We start from the raw sequence: 21929 nt of genomic DNA on the forward strand, positions 1-21929 counted from the left end.
CAACCCAGTAGAGTGACTTTGTTCCTCTACCATGGCTACTCTCCTTTCAGGGGGCCACTTCCGTGGCCCTACCCCTTGCTGGGATTGGTAACACCTTACTCTCTCCTCACCCTTTCAGCAAGCAGTTGCTAGACCCAGGCATGTCACATCCTTTACTAGTTCTCTCAACCCTACCCACATCTTTGTATGTGGTCCTTTCATTAAAACCTAGTTTGGTACACCTTTTCATTCTTTATAAAAGTATTGAATTTATTTTTAAAGTATGTATTATGGAAGGATAAACATTCAATTAATGTACATATTTCAAGAGCACAGAAAACTTGGAATGGAACCACCATTTGACTCAGTTACCCCAGTTCTTGGTATGTACCCAAAGGACTTAAAATCAGCATACTATAATGATATTGCCACATCAACGTTCATAGCAGCTTAATTCACAATAGCTAGACTATGGAATCAGCCTGTGATAGCTAGACTACGGAACCAACCTACATGCCCTTCAATAGATGAATGGATAAATAAAATGTGGTATAAAAATACACAATGGAATATTACTGATCCATAAAGAGAAATGAAATTATGGCATTTGCCAGTAAATGGACGGAACTAGAGACTATCATGCTAAGTGAAATAAGCCAATCCCCCAAAACGAAAGGCAGAATGTTCTCTCTGATATGTGGATGGGGAGGAGGGGGAGAATAGAAGTTCATTGAATTAGACAAAGGGGAAGGAAGGGAAGGAAGAGGGATGGGGATAGGAAAGACAGTAGAATGAATTGGATATAACTTTCCTATGTACATATGAATACACCACAAGTGTAATTCCACATCACGTACAACCACAAGAAAGGGAAGTTATACTCCCTGTATGCATAATATGTCAAGATACATTCTACTGTCATGTATAATTTTTAAAATTTTTTTAAAAATTAAAAAACAACCACTGTGGCAATTGTGGCAATTGTTCTCACCACAGATTAATATTTCCCCTTCTTCCTTTTTTTTTTTTGTGCCAGGTATCAAACCCAGGGGCACTTAACCACTGAGTCACATCCCAGCCCTATTTTGTATTTTATTTAGAGACAGGGTCTCACTGAGTTGCTTAGCGCCTTACCTTTGCTGAGGCTGGCTTTGAACTCATGCTCCTCCTACCTCAGCCTTCTGATCTGCTGGAATTATAGGCGTGTGCTATGTCACCCAGCTCCCCCTTTTTTTTTTTTTTTTTTTTTTTTTGAGACAGGTCTCACTACGTTGCTGAGGCTAACTTTGAACTTGTGATCCTCCTGCCTCAGCCTCTCAAGTCACTGGGATTACAAGCATGCACCACTGTGACATCCAGTTTAGTTTTTACCCTTCTTGATCTTCATGTAAATGGAATCATACAGTAAGAACCCTTTTGCATAGTCTTCTTTCTCTTGTATTTTGAGATTCATCCATGTTGTCAAGTAACACGTTCAGTCGTTTGCTCTTCATGTTGTTGAATAGTCTCCCATGATGCGAACATGATAGTTTGATTTCTTTATTCACCTGCCGATGGCACCTGAATAGCTTCCAGCTTCTGATTATTGTAAATGAAGCTGCTCTGAACATTTTTGTAAAAAATCTGTTTTGGGACATAAGTTTTCATTTCTTTTGCAGGTACACCTGGGAGAGGAATTTCTGGGATATAAAATAAGTGCATATGTAACTTTACAGGAAACAAATACTGGTCTCAAGCAGTTGTACCAAATACACCTTTAGAGCATGCCATCTTCCCAAGTTAGGACTTACCAAGACAGATATGAATAAAGATAATGTTTAAAATGCCATTTGGATTTGGCAGTAGTATCAAAATGATTGCTCCAAAAACACCACTAGACACAGCTCCAGAGTGGGTCAGGTGGGCGTCCTGCAGGTGCCTCCTGGTCGCTCTCCTCCATTCTCAGCATTAACTGAAGGTTTAAAACGTCTCCTCTGGTCCAGACATGTGAAGTCTCACTCCTATGTTACCAGCTAACTGTTAGAAGGAAAGTAGCTAAGTAAATTCATTTTCACTTACATGTGAATGATTGCCAGGCATTTGACACCCTAAAGTATGTGTTTCAAAAACAAAACTTAATTACATAAAGGAATCAATCACTAATAGGAGTCTTGAAGTTGATAGGAAGGAATGAGGAAAAAGATACCTTTCTCAGTGCACTTCCAAAATTATGTGACCTGAAAAATGACGTTTGACGTTTGTCGTAAACAAGATGTGAGTTCAAATCCCAGTTCTTATTATGAAAAGTAAATTCTTTCAATTTCTACGACCCGGTTCACTAACTGGGGACAGTTATTTGTTCATTTTATCACCAAACACTCCTTCTCCCTTTAGTATCTGTCTTATTTAAGTGTGCATGTGGGGGTATTTTTAAGGACAAATTTTGGCCTCATTTGGGTCTAGTATACTGGGCAAACATGTTGTGGGCACTCAACTGATCCTTGACGCATACATGAATATGTAAGGGATTTGTAAACCGTAGAGTGCCACCGGGGCCTCAATTCTAAGATCCTGATCTTTATTGCTCTATGAGAAAAGCAAGTCCTCCTTCCTCCACTAAATAGAACTGCTGCTCGGGAGACAAGGACGGTGTGAACTGCAAGAAGGAGTCAATTCAGGGTAAGGACCTACCACAGCAGCAGAATTCATTGAGACACTTACTTAGAAAGTTCCCAGACCAGCTGGAAGGCATTCGAATCTCAGGTCTTCTCGACGAGGTCAAGGAGCCCTGATTTGGGAGGCGGGTGATAGTGGTGGCAACCCCACCAGTGCTTTTGAGGTTCTTTGAGATATACTAGGATATACCAGGAAAGTTAAAAAGGAGGTATCCCTGCAGATGCCCTTTTCTGCGTGTGAAAAAGGAATTTTGCCATTTCGTGCGTTTCACTGCTTAGATCAAGGTTAGCATGTTGGATTTTTTTTTTTTTTCAAAAAAAAGAAAAAAGAAAAAGAAAATAAGTTCCTGTTCTATAAGAGGACACCAAGTCAAGCCTTTCCTCTTGGAGAGTCAATAAGTGGAGAGCAGATTTAACCACCCATTTTTTTCACGGTCCTCACAGAGGAACTCGGTCTGTCACCTTGCGTCGCCCTCTGGTCTGGGTACCCCAGACAGGCGCGGGTAGAGAAGTCTTGCTGCGGTCTCTGTTCTCCCCGCCTCCCCGCGCCCTCACCCTCCGCCCGCCGTCGCCCTCAGTGCGCGCGGTCGGGCGCAGCCCCTTTTGGCACTGAGGCTTCCAGGTGCCCAGCGCGAAGGCGGAGCCGGGTTACAGCCGCCTCCGCGGCGCCACGAAGAAGACCACCGGGAGTTTCACAGCCCCAGCGCTGCCGCTCAGGCTCCAACGTCCCAAACCTCCACCGGTTCACCGCACTCCTCCTCTCGGCGCTCCGGGCGCGAAGCAGGCGACTTGCTAGCAAAGCAAAGCGCGCAGCGCCAAGTGGCGCGCGCTGGGCAGTGGCCCGGGCAACCCCGATCGCAGCTGGAGCCCTCAGCCAAGCCCGTCAGCCAACGGGCAACAGGACCATGACTGCCGAGGGACCCGGCTCGCGTGTGTCCCCGCACCGCCGCCTGCCTGCGCTCTGGGCGGCATCGCTGCTCCTGCTGGGTGTGCCGCGCCTCTCTGTGCGGGCAGATGGTGAGTGTTCTGGAGGCGTCAGGGCCCGGGGTGGAGCGTGGGATCCAGGAGGGGAAGGCAGAGCGCACGGGAGCTGCTCCTTTGGAATGGCAGGGCAAGCAACAAGCCCAGGAGGCGAGTGGCAGTCCTGCGACCTAGCATCCCTCTCTCGGCCCACCGAGTCTCCGCGCGCCTGAGCGCCCAGCATCAGCCTGGATTCTTGGACGCCCTCCTTTCGCTGAGGGCGCGCACCGGGAAGAGCCCCTGCTTTGGTCCCGCGGTCCCGCCGCTAGCTTTCCCAAGGTCTAAGTCAAGACTCTTTAGAATGAAATCACGTCTAGGGTGCCCTAGAACCCCTCTGCTGGGATAACTTTTCCACCATCTCTCAATTTCTCAATGGCTGTTAAATGTATTCGACGACAGGACGGTTGGTTAGATAACAGCCTCGGATTACTCTGGCTTGGACCAGGACGATCTAAAAAGAAGTGTGGAATTCACGAGGCGAAGAGAAGAGGACGGGTAGAGGGAATAGCTGCAGCTCCTGCAAAGGCTCCGAGTGGCAGGAAAAGTGGGACAGATGATAAAAACAATGGGACTGGAGCCAAAAATGCAAGGGGGGCATGAGACATGAAATAGAGAGATAGGCAGCGCCAGATTGTGGAAGATTCTTTTGAGAATTGACCCACTTCGATTTTTGAACCTGAATTCAGCTTTTAATATATTCCTTAAATCAGCAGGTTCGGGGGCCTGTATCAATTCCAAAAGCTAATTCAGCTGTGTTTTGATGTTGGCACAAGACCCCCTGAACTTAACGCAGGAGGATCTAAAGGAAGCAAGCTTAAAAACCAGCAGTCCTCACATCCATGAGGATTTCTAATAAGTCAGGCATAGGACGACTCAGATGGATAGGAAACCCCTCAGCGGTTGCAGGATGCTTTGTGTATTTTAAAATAATATTCTTAACTAGCACCATAATGGACAAAACTAGACAACACTGGCAAAAAAAAAAATGTGTAAGGAAAAGGGAAAGCCAAGGAAAAATAATAAATACTGCAGTTATTATCTTAGATTTTTACTGCTCTTTGTTGTTAAGTGCTGAGTGAAAGTGCTCTTTCTAATTAAAGATGAATGTCTTATTTCTCCCTGTCTTCAGAGTTAGAGATGAATGATTTTTAACTTTTACAACTGTCAATGATCACTGTTAATTTTTTAAATTGAGAGGCAAGTCACATGAAATTTACCATTTTAAAATGTACAACTCAATGGTTTGTAAGTATAATCGTCATATTGTGCAAACCATGCTTGTACATCTAACTCTGGAATATTTCCATCACTTCCAAATGAAATTCCATAGTTACTAACAGCCAGTCCATGAGTAATTCTTTAGAATTTTTGGCCTAACATAGAGTTATAAAAAATAAGTTGATTTTAAGGAATGCAAGTTGAATGAATTGGAGCTAGTATTTACTTTTGAACAATGTATACTTTTGTGCCAATTTAAATTCCTTTTAAAGAAATGTCCATGAGGTTTTTAGTCGTTTTGCCCCATCATGACTTCTTAAGTAGAATACCATATGGATACTGATCAATATTTTGTGCCTATCTGCCTTGATGTGGGTCATAGAAAATTGAAGGCAAAAATGTCATTGAAGAAAGGGAGAGGACAACACTCCAGCACACATCTTCTTGTTACTTGCCAAAAATGCTTCCTTTACCCCTTTCACCCTTTTCTTCTCTCCATTTCTTCAATGAAGAATTATAAATCCACTTCCTTTCAAGAAATTCCATTTGCTGAGCTCCACCTTTTATAATAGAGTCATTGAAGAATTATAAGCTACATTATGAAAGGATTCTTTACTCAATGTATGTTTAGCTACCACCACTTCCCACATTTAGTTATTTATGTGCTACATTTTGGCAGGAGGAAGGAAAAATGCTCAGCTAATCTGTGATGCATTACAGATATATAACAAGATCAATGTGGACAGAAATTATTTCTAAAAAAGAGATCAATAAGAAAACGTCAAATGAAAATATTTATTTTATACTTGACTAATTCGATAAGCATCTCATACATAAAGGAGACCTACTACTGGACTTTTGAATGCTTTCAAAATGGAAAAAATCTTCATGTTAGTTAAAGGCAAATGAAATGTTTGGGTAACGATTATAGGGAAAGATTGACTTAAAAGGTACTTATTGAGTATCTACTATATATGAGGCACTGTCCTTGCTGATGAAGATAGAATGATGAAGAGAAATAGGTGCTTTCTAGAAGGGAGTTTAAAAATTCAGTTGGGAAAAGGAAATAAAAAAAGTGGAGGATTTCATAAAAATAGAAGGTAGACCAATACAGGAGGGGAGCAAGGGGGTGGAAGGAGAGAAAGGATAAAGGAGGTACTGGGGAATGAAATTAACCAAATCATATTGTTTGCATGTAGGAATCTATAACAACAAATCCCATTCTTATGTATAACTATCATGCACCTACAAAAATTTTATTTTAAAAATCCAGTGGGAGAGAGAATCATTAAGTAATTCTATGAATGAAACATGAAGTTGCAGTTTTAGAAATTGATAATATTAAAGGACAGAAGGTGCTCTGAGAGCATAATCTGGGAGATTTTGACTTGATGCAGGAGAACCTGAAAGATGAGTAAGAATTAACTAAGCAAGAGAAGGCAAAGAAAGAGTTTGCTGAAGAGAATGGTGTTGAAAGAACCCGTGAGTGGTAGGGAAAATGGGGCAAGGTACACAGGGGCTAGAGCCGAGAGTCCACGGAAAAGTGGTTTAAGATGGTGCTAGAGAAATTGGTAGGGTCAAGGTAATTTGGAGCCTCATAGGAGAAGAAGTTTTGGAATGGTTTCAGAAAGTAGAGTGACTGATCCGATTTGCATTTTGGCAAGATTCCAGGAACCATGATGTAGGGAGGGTGGATGTGGGGCATTCTTGGATGTAGACGGGCAATATCAGATATTTCAGTTGTCCAGAGGAAAGATGGAAGAAGCAAATGGAATAGACCTGGACTCAAGAGAAAAATGAGCCATCTCTGTAAGGATGGTCTTTGAAACCACTTGTGGATGGGAACCCTAAGCGAAATTTTTACAGTGAGAAGAGAAGACTTAAAAGTGAGCCTGGAGCAAGGGCAATAGGTTTAGGATTATTAAATCTGTCACCAAACATAGTTCAATAATTTTCATTTTTTGTCAGGTGTTGGTATTAGGGTTATGATGGTTCCTAAATAAATTGGAAAGTTGTTTTCTCTTCTGTTTCCTGAAAGCGTTTCTATAAAGTGAAACTTTTTTTGTTTTGTCTTATTTGTTTGCCTGCTTTGGTAATGAAGTCATTTGTGTTTGGACAATTAAAATTGAATGAAATTAATTTCATAGTGAATTCATAATTTCATTATGAATTTAATTTCTTTAGTAGATAAAGGAATATTAAGATTTTAAAATTCACTTGTGTCCATTTTTCTTTTTTTTTTTTAATAAAAATTCCCATTTCATCTAAATTGTCAAATGTGCTAGCATATATAACACAACAGTCTGTAATTAGCATTTCAGTGTCCTTGGGATTTGTAGTGATGTTCCCTTTCATTCTTTGTATTGGTAATTTGTATTTTCTCTTTTTACCTCATAACCTTTTATAAGGGATTTATCAGTTTTATTCTTTTTTAAAAAAAAACAACTCCACCTTTTGACTTTGTTAATTTTCTCTATTCTTTTTTTTTTATTGATTTGACTACTTATTATTTCCTTCTTTTCACTTCTTTAGAAGCTTTGATTTTTGTGTTCTTTTTCAGAATTTTACAGATTGAATCTTAGATCATTAATATTTCAACTATACTTTTTTTTGTAATAAGAGCCTTGAGGCTATACATTTCCCTTAAATCTAGTTTCTCCATGAGGTTTTGTCCTGTGAGTTAAAATGTTTTATTTCAATTGTGGTTGATTCTTTGAGCACATGGCTCATTTGGAAATATATTTTGAAATTTCCATGCACAAAGGATTTTCCCTAGTTATTATTTTGTCATTGAGAGGTAATATAACACAGCAATTTAAGATCACTGACGGGGCCTGGGGTTGTGGCTCAGTGGTAGAGCGCTTGCCTGGTATGTGTGAGGCCCTGGGTTTGGTCCTCAGTACCACATATAAATAAATAAATAAATAATAAATAAATAAAATAAAGGTCCATCTACAACTAAAAAAAGTTTTTTAAAAAATCACTGACAGGGAGTCAAACTGCCTGGTTTTGTATCTCAGCTGTGTGATCTAGGGCAAGAATTAAGACTAAGCCTTAACTGTAATATGGGCTAATAATAACACCTACATCATAGAATTGTTGTAAGGATTAATATAATGAATATTCATAAAGCATCTATTCAACATTAGGCCCATAGTAAACTTTATATAGATATTTGAAAAATAAAAGAAATGATTTTAGCTAGGTTTTTTGTGTGTGTGATTAAAAAGCATGCTTTGTATGATTTTAGTCTTTTAAGTTTTGTTTGTTTGTTTAGTTTGGTTTGGGGTATTTTTTGGCAGTCCTGGGGACTGAACCCAGGGGTGCTCTACCACTAAGCTATATTCCCAGTCCTTTCTGCTTTTCATACAGGGTCTTGCTAAGTTGCAGAAGCTAGTCTTAAACTTGGGATCCTCCTGCCTCAACCTCCCAAGTAGCTGGAATTCTTACAGGCATGAGCTGCCAAGCCATACCTCAAGATTTCTTTTAGATTTTAAATAATTTGATCAATTTTACAGATGTTCTGCATGTGCCTAAAACAGATGTATATTCTGTAGTTTGGTGTGCAGTTAAGTGTCTTATTCTAATAAGATCAATATATTATGAAAATTCTGTTGACAGATGGGAGTAAAGTGTTTCACTCTGTTTTGTTCTTCCCTGCCTTTACTTTAAACCTGATCAGGCCACCCAAGGCATTGCTTTATCCCTCCAGGAGGCTCCTGGGGACCACAGTATTCCCTTCCATGCCATGGTTTTCCCGCCTGAAGCTCTCTTTAGCTTCAACCTGGGCTTCCACCTTGGCCTGAATTCATGTTCTCATTCCCATGTCAGTCACACACTTAGAGGCCTGTTGCATTCCCACATGTTGATGGGCTGCAGGAAGCCATCATACGCCGGACACGGTCCCTGCTGTCTTGTCCAGTAACAAAGAAGCCTAGTGTGTGCAAGCGAATTTGTTGTGGCAAGGGCCTGGTAATATCCTCAGGCAAGGGACCAAGGGAAGTGAAGTAACCGGCTGTGTAGCGCATCACCAGGGCCGTGGAGGCAGAAGAAGACAGAACCGAGTCCTGAATCCATGCCTTGGGCACTGAGCGACCTACCTCAAGGAAACCCAGGTCACTGAGCCTTGCCACGTGGTTTTTATAAAACATCTTTTAAAAGAAAGATTTGAAGGGCCTATCTAGATAACAGGCCAGAGTGATTGGTTAATTTTTTTAAGAAGACAAAAGCAAGCCACGCAAATTGATTTATTTGAGGGTCATGTGTTTGGGACCTGCCTGGGCAATACAGCCAGACCCCATCACACACACACACACACACACACACACACACACACACAAAGCAAAAGTGATTGAAAACATCAGTGTAAGATTCCTCAAAAATAAATAAATAAACAATAGACCTCAGCATGATGATCACACCTGTAATCCAAGTTACTTGGGAGCATGAGGGAATTCAAGTTTAAGACCAGCCTGGGCAACTTAGTGAGACCATGTCTCAAAACAAAAAGTAAAAATAGAACTACTATATGATCCTGATATATCACTACTCAGTACTTATCAAAAGAAATCAGTTAGCCCACTTTAGAGATACATGCATACCTGTTTATGGTGGCATAATTCACAATAGCCGAGTGACAGAATCAGTCTAGGTGTCCATCAACAGATGAATGGGTAAAGAAAATCATATATATATATATATACATATATATATATATATACATGCATATATATGCATACATGTATATATATAATACACAATACAATAGAGTATTATTCAGTCGTAAGGTAGAATGAAGTTATGTCATTTGAGGGAAAATGGATAGAACTGGAGAACGTCATGTTACAATAAGTCAGCCAGACTCGGAAGACAAGTATTGCATGCTTTCTCTTGTATGTTGAAGCTAGAGGTGGGAAACAACATCATAAATACAGAAGGGAGATGATTATTGTAGAGAAAGGGAATCAGAGAGAGGGGTGAGGGGAAAGCAAGGTGACATATTGGGGAATGAATCTTATCAAATTACATTATATGCATGTATGGCTATGCCATAATTAAACCCACTATGCTGTATAATTAATATGTACCAATAGGGCTGGGGATATAGCTCAGTTGGTAGAGTGCTTGCCTGGCAAGCACAAGGCCCTGGGTTCAATCCTCAGCACTGAAAAAAAAAAAAAAAAAAAAAAGAAATATGTACCAATAAAAATAAAATGAGGCAAATAATATGAACCAGCTGAAGAATAAATAAATAGCATCAGTAAGTACTAAAAAAAAAAAAGTAATTGTTATCACCTGGTCCCAGAGATAGTGTGCAATGGGAATAACTACATTGGAGTCTCAGTCAACTGGGAAGCTACAGTTGTGACCAGTGTCTGTTAATGAGTTTGCTGAGACTAAATCCCCACGGATCTTAGACTGCCCATGTTTGTGCTTATACCCACACAGGGAAGCTCCTTGTTCTAGAGTCTCAGAATGGTTCTCAGGGCCTGGACCTGGAGACGGCCCGGCTCTCCTGTAAGAGCAGAGGTGCTCACCTGGTGTCTGCGGAGGAGCTGCGGAGAGTGGTCCAGGATTGCACCTTCTCGGTGTGCACCACAGGCTGGCTGGCCGACGGCACCCTTGGGTAAGTTGGACAGCTGGGGGAAACTCTCCTTTGCAACTCACCCTAAGTGTTCGATCAAGGCTTACATGGGAGCTCAATAATTGTTCTCTAGCCAGGTGTGGTGGTACATTCCTTTAATCTCAGAGATGTAGGAGGCTGAGGCAGGAGGATTATAAATTCGAGGCCAACATGGGCAGCATAATGAAAATAAATTAGAACAATAAATTAGATAAATTTAATACCTTAGATAATAAATAAATCAGAAAAAGTAATGGGGAGGTAGTTCAATGGTAAAGTACCCCTGGGTTTGATTCCTAGTACCCTATGGGAAGTGGCTTCCAGGATGTTCTTGTTTTGAATTCTCATATAAATTCTGGAGTGAAGTCACAGTTTTTTTCCTCCCTGACTTATTTTTGTTATTTTGAATCTTCTCTTTAAGTCACAAAACTAGTACATGTTTGTTATAAAATTTTCAAATGATACATGTAGATAGAGAAGGCATAAAGTGAATTTCTTTCTTCTTCCCCACCCTAGACGTAATGATTGTTAATTGTTTGGTATATAGTCTTAATCTCTTTTTGGTTGTAGATACCTTTTACATATGTGTAGGAACTTGGGATGGATGGATGGATGGAGGTTCTAAAATTTTTTTGGTGTTGAGAATCAAATCCAGGGCCTTATGCATGCTAGGCAAGCTGGCCACCAATTCTTTCCTGCCACGTCCATTAAGAGGTGTGCTGTATCTTCTCCCTGTGAATCAGGAACAACAGAGTATGACCTTTACCCTTACTGTTAGAACACAGCAAGAGTAACACTATTTGACTTCTAAGGTTTGGTGGGAAAAGTCCAAGCAGCTGCCACCTGATGTCCGGAGACACTTATCTTTGTAGCCTTAAGATACCGTTTAATGTCTGTGTTGAGATGTCTGTGAGGAATGCTGGGTCAAATGGAGGCATCTCATGCAGGGTCCCACCGACAGCTCCAACTGATGTCCTAGCCCACAGGCAGCATGAACTGCCAGAGATGTGAACAAAGCTGCCCCAGCTGATTCTAACCACCGGAAGTTGAGTCATCACCAACAGCTCAGACCCTAGACATGACACTACAGAGATAAGCCATTCCCACTGTGCCCTGAGTTGCTGACCCATGGAATCCTTTAGAGAAGTTATTCTTGTGGCCAGAGAGGAGAAAACTTCCCAGAGGTGCTGATTCTGTTCTTCAGTCATACTCCAAGAAGGGAGGAGCCATTCCTCCTTCTCCTTCATGCTAGAGGGATGTGACAGAGCAAAACAGGCACCAGGAACTGCTTTGGCAGGTGAAGACCCTAAGGATGTCTGACTGGCAGGTGGCATGGAAGACACAGAGAGGCATGTGATTCACATCTTCAAATGTGCAAGCGTGAAGCAACATTTGCCTGAGAGGACAGCAGAGGCTACATCCAAAGCTTTTCAGTGGATCTGGAACTGTGGTCCTTTCTGCCTCATATTTATATCTATAGTGCCAAATAGAGGAAATATGCCCCATGCATGCATAATGAAGTTGAGTAGAAATTTTTTCATAACTCCATTACTGTACTTTTCTCAGATATTTAAGGTATTCAGAGATCGTGAAGAGCCAGCCTGGGACTAAGCTTAGGTCTTTCGGGCATCATAAGTCAGGACTGGGTCACTGAAAAGATCCACCATCTCTGGGTTTGCTGTAAGGTGTTAAGCCATATTAGGTTTCTACCTACCGAAATGGCAATTCTTTATAAAGAAAGCATACTCATATTTACTACACAACATATTGAAACATTTCATTTTAATATTCCATTTTAATATTTCTGGAATTAGGAAGTATCTGATCTTTAGTAGGTACTTTTTTGTTGCAATCTTTCCTGCATGGCTCTACCCTCCACATACACACAAAAATGCAATTATTAAATGTGTGAGACATATTGTAATTATGACATAGTAGGTATACATTGGATCTGACCCATATCTCCATGAACTTATGTTAAGTATACACATAAATCTAGAGAAGGATGAAAACAGAGTAGTATATTCAGAATTTTGGGTCATCTCTTTCCAGAGAACTTTTTCAAATTCCATAAGAGTGACTGAAAAGCAGCAGTCTTTTCTTTGAAAGGGGATGGTGCTGGGAGGTGCTTTACCACAGAGCTACATCCTCACTCCTTTTTATTTTTTATTTTGAGACTGGGTCCCACTGAAATGCTGAGGCTGGCCTGGGACTGGCAATCCTTCTGCCATAGCCTCCCAAGTCACTGGGATTACAGGCATGTGCCACGGTGCCTGACTTGAGTAGAATTCTTGATAGCCTCCTGGAAATAGGAGGATTGAGATTTGAATTCAAATTCTGTGTAGGTGGTCCAGAGAGTCCTTCTTATTAGAAGTTTTTTTTTTTTTTTTTTACACTATACCTTTATTTTATTTACTTTTATGTGGTGCTGAGGATCAAACCCAGTGTCTCACACATGCTAGGCAAGTGCTTTACCACTGAGCTACAACCCCAGCCCCCTCCAGGGAATCCTTTTGCTTTGAGTTGGTACCTTGCAGGGCTGTACCCCAGGAGTAAGCATAAACAGGACACAGTACACTAGACAGTAAATTGGACACAGGCCCTCCTAGGACCAGCAGCATACCATCAAATACTTGAAAGCCACAAATTTGGATTGAGATAATACTTGAGTTCAAGGGCTCCAGCTATTTAGAAGAATCAATAAAAATTCTCTTTTGAGGAAGATAATATTATCCTAGGTCTCAATTTAATTAAATAAATAAATTTTGCCAATATGAAATAACTAGTCACATGAGGAAACAAGGCAACAAGAATAAAATTCAGAAGAAATAATTGGTAATAGAAACTCCACATATTAGCATTGGTAGATATAGACTTTAAAATAACTATCCTTGGGGCTGGGGTTGTAGCTCAGTGGTAGAGAGCTTGTCTAGCATATGTGAGACACTGGGTTTGATCCTTAGGACCACATAAAAATAAATAAAGACATTGTGTCCATATACAACCAAAAATTTTTTTAAACTATTTTTAAAACGTTCTAAGATATAGAAGGCAAGAAGGCCATTTTGGCAAAAGATGGGAAACTATAAAAATAACCAAATAGAAGCTCTAGAAAAATACAACTAAAATTAATAAGAGGATAAATCTAATAGACATCATCTAATAAATGAATCTCTAATAGCTGATTAAAAAGAGCCAAAAATAGAACTGTGGTATATATACATAATGGAATATTACTCAGCCATAAAGAAGAATAAAATTATGGCATTTGCTGGTAAATGGATGAAGTTGGAAAATATCATGGTAAGTGAAATAGGCCAAGCTCAAAAAACCAAAGGCCAAATGTCTTCTCTGATAAGTGGATGATGATACATAACGAGGTGGGGGTGTCGTGGGGGAAGAGAAGAATGAAGGAACTTTGAGTGGTGTAGAGGAAAATGGTGTGGGAGGGGGTGGGGGAAAGACAATAGAATGAAACAGTATTTCCCTATGAAAATGTGTGATTACATGAATGGTGTGAATCTACATTGTGTACAACCATAGAAATGAAAAGTTGTACCCCATTTGTGTACAATGAATCAAAATGCAGTCTGTAAAAATAAAAAATTTTAATTAAAAAAAAGAGCCAAAAATAGAATTAGTGAACCGAAAGGTATTCCACAGTAAGACATTTAGAGTAAAAAAACAGAGGAAAAAAGAATGAGAAGTGTAGAGGAAAAGGTAAAAAGCAAACAAGATGAGCATAATTTGAATTATAAAAGGAAAAATTAAAGATATGGAATAAAGATAATATAAGAATGATCCACAACTGAAGAAAAACTTCAAGACACAGATTCAAGAAAACCTCTGAAGTCTGAATAGGACAAATAAAAAGAAATCCATGGGCTGGATATGTAGCTCAGTGGTAGAGTTCTTGCCTTAGCATGCTTGATGCCCTGGGTTCCATCCCCAGTGCTGCTGAGAGAGAGAGAGAGAGAGAGAGAGAGAGAGAGAGAGAGAGAGAAAAGAGAGAGAGAGGAAGAGGAAGAGACATAAAACTAGGCATATCCTGGAAAGATTGGTAAGAATCAAATATGAAAAAAAAATTATTTTAAATAAATAAGAAAAAGAAAGATCATCTTCAAAAGAGCAATAACAAACTGACAAAGCCCACAGATGATGGATTGATTGATATTTTCAAAGTGCTGAAGGAAAATTACTGTCAACCTAGAATTCTATATCCAATGAAATATCTTTCAATAATAACGATGAAATAGACATTTTCAGATAGCCAAAAGACAAGATAATTCATTACACTCGACCTTCACTGAAAGAAACACTAAAGGGGGTTGATGGAATAGCTTGTGTGCCAAAGCTCTGGTTTCAGTCTCCAGCACCAAAACCAAAACACCAATAAACAAGCAAACAAACAAAAAAACCACTAAAGGGTGTTCTTCAGGCAGGAGGAAAATAATTGCAGGTGGAAGTTTGGAGATATGAAAAAGAATGAATGGAAGAAGTTAACATGGGCAATTAATATATAATTATACATTAATTATATATTATATAATTGAAATTATATTGTTATATAAAGCAGTGATAATGCTATGCACTAAAAAATTATATGTAAGTAGCAATGATTTGAAGTTCACACATATGTATTAATAGTACATAGTATTGCATTATACATTATGCAGTGAATAATACATATTATTGGGGAAGGGAGTAAAAGTAGTATTAAATTTTAAGGAGTTTTTTTTTGGTCTGGGGATATAGCTCAGTTGGTTGAGTGCTTGCCTTGCAAGCACAAGGCCCTGGGTTCAAATCCCCAGTACCACAAAAAAAAAAAAAAAAAAAACCCTGCTGATAAGGAGTTTTTTTTTCTTTTTCTTGTTTTGCAGTGCTGGGGATTGAACCCAGGACCTTGTGCTTGTGAGGCAAGCACTCTACCAACTGAACCATACTCCCAGCCCCCAGTATTAAATTTTAATAAGTCAAGGAAACATGGGACAAAATATAGATTATAATGGCAAGTGGCACATATTTAGAATTGAATATTATCAAAAATATATCCAGACTTGTAGAGTGTTGCTAAAGCTAAACCTAGAGGGAAATATAATGCATTAAATGCTTCTGTAAGAAAATAAGAAAAGCTGAAGGTTTATGAGCTAATAATTTATCTTACTAAATTTGAAAAAAGAGCAATAAAACAAGAGAAAAAGAACAGAATTTCATGAAGTCAAAACCAAACATTGGAGGGGTGGGGGCTAAGGGAAGATTGGAGGAAAGTTGGATTGTGTAGAGGGAAATGAGGGGAGGGGAGTGGGCAGGGGTATGAAAGATGGTGGAATGAGACAGACATCATTACTCTATGTACATGTATGATTACAAGAATGGTGTGATTGTACATTGTGTACAACCAGAGAAATGAAGAGTTGTACCCCATTTGTGTACAGTTAATCAAAATGCATTCTGCTGTCATGTATAACTAAATAAAAGGAACAATAAAAAAGTACAAAAAATAGGTGTAAAGGGCCACATTTGTTGTATCTTATGGTAAACATGATGTACCTTTACTTGGAAAGAAAAAATAATACAAGTTTCAAAAAGATTGGTAGTTGATTTTTCAATACAAGTCTAGAGAAGTAAAAAAAAAAAAAAATTGAAAAAGATCAACAATGTTTTGCCTCTGAAACTTGAATCAAGACCTATGACTTCAACACAAGTATCACCTGTCTACCTGAATGTAGTAGACCTTTGGAGAGAATGTTTCTATATTGATGCTTTCAGCCAAAGCTCATGAATCACAAAAATCTCTGCGGATTCAGAGCTGATAGCAGAAAAGAATTGTTCTTTCCCATTTTATTTCCCAACCCAGAGCAGTTCTCCTAATGCTGTGTCTTCTTTGTCTGTTTTAGGACAACTGTGTGTAGCAAAGGGAGTGGTGAACAGCAAATCATGAGAGCTGTCGATGTGAAAACTGAGAGCAACCCAGTTCCTGGTGGCATGTACAATGCCCTTTGTATTAAGGATGCAGGTCAGTACCACCGTCTTTGTAAAGGTCTTGGAGTATGTGATCTTGGCAGTTGCTGTCTCAGGTTGGGTTCTGGAGAAGAAGACCTTGAGGTATGGATTTTCTAAAGTCTTCCAAAGAAAACTTGAAATCTTCCAACGAAAAGCCAATGGGGTAGTGAAAAATTGGACAGGGAAGGGAAGATGGTAAGATGGTGCAATATTAAGCAAAGTTCACAGTAGTGGTGAGTGGCGGTAGCTTTGGCCCAGTGTCTCAGGGAATCTCTGGAGATGGCATACATATCCATGGTTTTCCTGTTTGGGTGCGGGAACTGGGGTATTTATACCCCACCTGTCAGCCATTGGTGAAGGACTGCTTCAGGAAATGTAAATTCCCAGGCTCTTCTGCTTTAATGATTTGCATAGCCGAGAGGTTCTTGTAACTTGAATGCCACCCTTCAAGAGGGGCACAGTTGCCCATCAGGAGGCCCCGTGCATAGGAATGATTCATGTCTCTATGGAATAGCAGCAGAGCCTTAGCAGCATCTGCTACAGTTGTTAATGCTCACAGTTTACTCTTCAGTCTGTCTTCATAGTGAACAGCATACTGAAAAGAAAAAAATATATATATCATTCCCAAAAAAGGAAATTTATAGAGCTTAGGAAACTGCTCTTAGGAAGGAAAATCCAACTTCCTTTTGGAAAGTCAGCTGAGCGGTGGAGAGAAAACCATAAAGAGGTCTCCAGGGCAGTATTTCATGTGCACCAAAATAAGTAGACCTTCATTATCAGAAACACGTGCCATTCAAGGAGACTATTCATGTGAATGGAGAAAAAGCCAACTTCTTAGTCATCAGTCATGGAAATCAGCACTGGTTCTGCTTGGCTGCACACTGCACTCATGTGAGAAGTAATTTTAAAAAATTCTGATGCCTGGGTGCCAGCCCTAGAAATTCTGATGTAAATGTTCTGGGCGTTAAGGACTTTTTAAAACCACCCTTGTGATTTTAGTATGCATCCTAGGTTGAGAACTACTTAAATAATGCAGGATTTCTTACACTTCTCTGATCATTAGAAATACCAGATAAACTTGTTAAAAACACAAATCTGTAGGCTGCATCCAGATGCACCAAATCCTCATCTCCAGGGAAAAGGTCAGAGGAGTTGGTAAACGTAAGAGCCACAGTGAACACTAAGGCCCCGGAAGACTCTTGCCACAGGTTTATTAATGATAGGCTTCTCCTTTGGTCTGGTCTCTGTCCAGGAATGTTCTTCATGTGCTGATTTTCATTGAAGAGTGTTGTGAGAGACTCTTGATCTGTCTAATCAAACAATCAAGAGATGTATCTTTGTTTTGGAAAGACCCAGGAAGAACAAGTTCTGTGATTTTTTTTTTAAACCACAAAAGTAAATTAAAATGCTTCTTTGAATCCCAAAGATAGGTAGCGCATCAGATCCCTGAGGGAGACAGGAGAGAGTCAGAAGAAAAACAGGATAGTCTAGTTTCTTCTGTGATCTCAAGTGAATATGAGTCCTGTCTCTTTCCTCTAATGAATAAGAGCTATCACTTAGCTTTTGTCAGGTAACATACCATAAAGTGCAGTGACTTAAAATGACATATTTAGCTCACAATTTTATGGACCACCAATTTACATTGCTCTTATGTTAGCCTCAGCCGAGCTCACTTATGAGTCTGTGGTCAGCTGCTGTTTGACAGGTAGCCTTGCTTCTAGGAGTTGGCTGGCTGTTTGTTAGGGTGAGGAGGGCCGCTGAGCCTGGGCTCCTCAGCATTCAACAGGCTAGCCTGGGGTTTCCACCACACAGGCCAGCACACAGCTTCTGTGAATATAAGTGTGTGACCCTTTTGCCCATAATTGTAGTGCATGAAACCAAAGATAGGAAACATCCATTCATGTCTATAGGACATGAAGATCAAAGCCATGATAGTGACTCCAAATCTGAGTCATAGGCAAAACTATGTCTTGTGCCTCCTGACGTGTTGCACTCAGAGGAGTGCATGGATTCAGTGGTGTTCCTGCCAAAAATGTATAACTTGAATCTAATCATGGGAAACATAAACCCGACTCAAACTGAGGAGCATCCTACTCTTTTAAAAAATGTTGAGAAGAAAAAGAAAACCTAGCAACTGTTCTAGATTAAAATAGAATTTAAAAAGAAAAAAAAAAACTTGTCAAGAAAATGCAATCTGTGATTCTGGGTTATATCCTGGACCAGAAAAAGATAGCTACAGTTGATGAAATTTGACTCTGAATTATGAATTAAATAATAGCATGGTATCACTGTTTAAATTTCCTAATTTGAGTGACTGTACTGAAGTTATGTAAAAAAAAAATGTCCTTGTTCTTAGGAAATGCACACCAAAGTTTTTAGGGGCAAAGAGCCATCATATCTACAACTTACTCTCAAATGGTTTAGAAAATAATTATAGAGGACTGGAGATGTAGCTCAGTGGTAGAGCACTTACCTAGTTTGCCCAAGGCCATGGGTTTGATCCCCAGCACTGCAAACGAAACAAAACAGAATTACAAATACAGATGCACATGTGTACATATTCACATACATATATATACTATATGCAAGTTTGAGTATATGTGTAGATATAAAGGGTATATAGAAGTTTTTCATTCTTAGCATTTTTCCATAACTTTAAAATTAAAAATTTTTCAAATAAATCAAGTGATCTATGCAATTCTTCAACAGCAACCATAACAGCAGTAACAATTACAACAGATAAGCATAAACTCTCAAAAAAGAAAAAGCTCTGAGGCATGGGGAGCCTGCTTGTGAAGTGAAATTGGAGGGGTGCTGAGGCCCAGGCACAGCACAGGCAGGTCACAGAAGCCCAGCAGCAGATGGTCTGCATGTGTCTGAGAGGCAGAATATCATGCTGGCAGTGGCTTTGGGGCTCCCCAAATCCACTCCCACGTGTGAGCCAGGCAAAAGACACTTCAGATAATGTCTGTGTAGTGGCTCTCATGATGCCTGTCCACGGGCCTGAAGACCAGCTCCATTTTAGCAGAGCAGGCACAGCATGAGGGTCCCTTGTGGTAAAGGTCCTCTAGGGTTCTGTGTCACACAGCGGTTTACCTGAGCCTAGCTGGGCCTCCACCTGGTCAGGAGGGCTGTACCAAGCAGGGTTTCTAAGGGGAAGACTGACATCTTGGTCCTTCAAGGACCGGATTGGTGAGGAGGCCTTAGGTGAGCCATGGAGGAGACTGGGCATGCTTCCTGAGGTGGGACTAGGCTCTCAGGCCTGTTCTCTCCTGGAGCTTTCTAGAAGAGCAGGATGGACTCTCCAGTCACTCAGAAAGAGTTCTGTCCCTCTCCCTCTCTTTCCTCCTTTAAGAGGAAAACAGCTCCCCGTGCCTTCTCAGTGGAGTTGTGGCTTTCCTCATAGTCATTGTTCAAAGCAATCAACAAGGGAGATCTGTCGCTGCAAAAAGGTACAGTGTCTTGATGCCGTTGGGGTAGGTGGGGTCCAGCTGAGCACGAGCCCAGGGCAACCCTTCTTCAAAGGCTGCTGCTTTCCGGGTGACACTTCATGGCGCTGAGCACTGTGCTGCTGCTTGCCTTGGCGAGACGGAAGAGGAGAGTTGACTCCCAGAACGGCAGATGTCTGCCTTGCGAAGAGCCCAGAAGGAACACAGGGTGGGTGCAATGCTAGGGCAGCTTCCTCCTGTGCTTCTTTATTGAAATAAAGTTCATCACCAGTGGAGCCTTCTCTCATTTTCCTTCCAGTATTTTTGTTTCACTGACAGTGAATTTCCAGGCCTGTGGTGATCTCACTTAAACTAATAAGTGAAGTTATTTTTAACCAACTGGATGCTGATGAAATAAGTCACCTCCACTTGGGTTTTCTTGCTTTGCTTCTCTTGGCAGCTTGTCTGTGGGGTCCGTGGCTTGGGGTCTGGAGGCTTCCAGTTTCCTCTCACCTTCTCTGTGGCACCACCAGGCTCCATTCTGTGTGCGTCTGTGACGCCACACTAAGCCAGGGCTGGCTGCACCCCGCTTCCCCACCGCCTTCCTGACCTCAGATCTGTATTCCACTTCCCCGTTGTCCTTCAGAGGTGCCTGTACTTCCCTTAAAAATGAGAATGGATCATTGCCTTCCTTTATTTTTCTAACACTGGGGATTGTATCTGGGGTTGTTTTTACCACTGAGCTACATCCCCAGTCCTTTTTACTTTTTATTTTGAGATAGGGTCTCACTAAGTTGCTGAGGCTGACCTCGACTTTGGGGTCCTCCTGTCCGAGTCACTGGGATTTCAGGTGTGCTCTTCCACCCCAGCTTCCATTCCTTTCCATCATCAAATAAGAGAGCCGGGTGCTTTCCTGTCTTTGACAGTGATCAGGAATTTTTGAGAGTAGCCAATTCCCAGGTCTAACTGGAGGTGACCCTGTGTCTCTGAGTTGACTTTAAGGGAATTCTCCAGCTGTGATCATGGGACTGGAACCAATTATCACACGGTTTAGAATAGCGGATGAAACATTTAGTTCAGGGTCTTTCGAGGAAGTGGGTTCGACTGAGCTCAGTATCACTGACCTGATGTCAATCATTTGTTTATTTAGTTGTCTAGGTTTGTGCAAAGTCCAGTGCTCACTCTTGTAGGTGCTTCAGACTAATGGTAGACAGAGGACTCGTTCCCACCCTTGAGTTGGCAGTGTATCTGGATAGGCGAGAAATGAATGTGTTTCTATTACACACACACAAAAAGAAGGATCATTGTGGAGATTTCAAAGGCAGTGGCATTTGAGATGGATCTTGTAAGATTTTGTTTCATGGGGTTAATGGATAGAAAGAGAGTACAGGACATTATAGAAAGAACAGGAGAAGCCAAGGCTAGGAGTCTAAAGAGCCCACTGGCTCCAGAGAGACTAACTGTACATGAGCCCTTGTACTCACACTTCTGGAGAGGTACCAGGTTCAGAACCTCCCTCGGGACTCCGGTAGCTGCTAGACAGGACTGATGTGGCTGCAGAAGGCAGCCTAAATAATCTCCATGGCAGGAACCAGTGATGTCCCCTCCCTTGCCACCCACATACCAGGCTTGGATGGGTATCAGGACTGAGGCTTTCCACTACAAAAATGTGGGCTAGACCAGTCCTGACACACAAACAACCAGTTCCCAGAAACGCCAAGGGCAGCCAGAGTAATGTTGCCAAGGGGTCCTTTGGCTCGTGGGGCAGACATCTCTGTGAAGTCTTTGAGATCTGGGGCTGTGGGCACCAACAACCAGACTTCTCCACTTCTGTGTTGCTCAGAAGAGCTGAAGCTGCACTTTGGACTGGTCGGTGTGTTTGGGGAGTCATGGTGTTTTTCACATGGTAAATGTGAGAAGTGTCCAAAGCCCCACCTTATAAACACATGCATAGTCCCCAGAAATGAATGCACCAACAGTGACTTTGTTCTCAAGCTCTGCTGT

At 40.9% G+C, this 21929-nt stretch overlaps 1 protein-coding gene across 1 annotated transcript in view; it reads left to right on the plus strand.

Moving 5' to 3' along the window:
• Positions 1–3368: 3368 nt before the first annotated feature.
• Positions 3369–21929, plus strand: part of Susd5 (sushi domain containing 5) — a 55147-nt gene continuing 36586 nt past the window's right edge. The window contains exons 1-3 of the mRNA XM_047530181.1: positions 3369–3650; positions 10320–10497; positions 16392–16510. Coding sequence (XP_047386137.1) covers positions 3539–3650; positions 10320–10497; positions 16392–16510 — 409 coding nt within the window. The 5' untranslated portion in view covers positions 3369–3538. The remainder of the gene's footprint in view (positions 3651–10319; positions 10498–16391; positions 16511–21929) is intronic.

This window comes from Sciurus carolinensis, chromosome 17, assembly GCF_902686445.1.
Source record: "Sciurus carolinensis chromosome 17, mSciCar1.2, whole genome shotgun sequence".
In the NCBI taxonomy this organism is placed as follows: domain Eukaryota; kingdom Metazoa; phylum Chordata; class Mammalia; order Rodentia; family Sciuridae; genus Sciurus; species Sciurus carolinensis.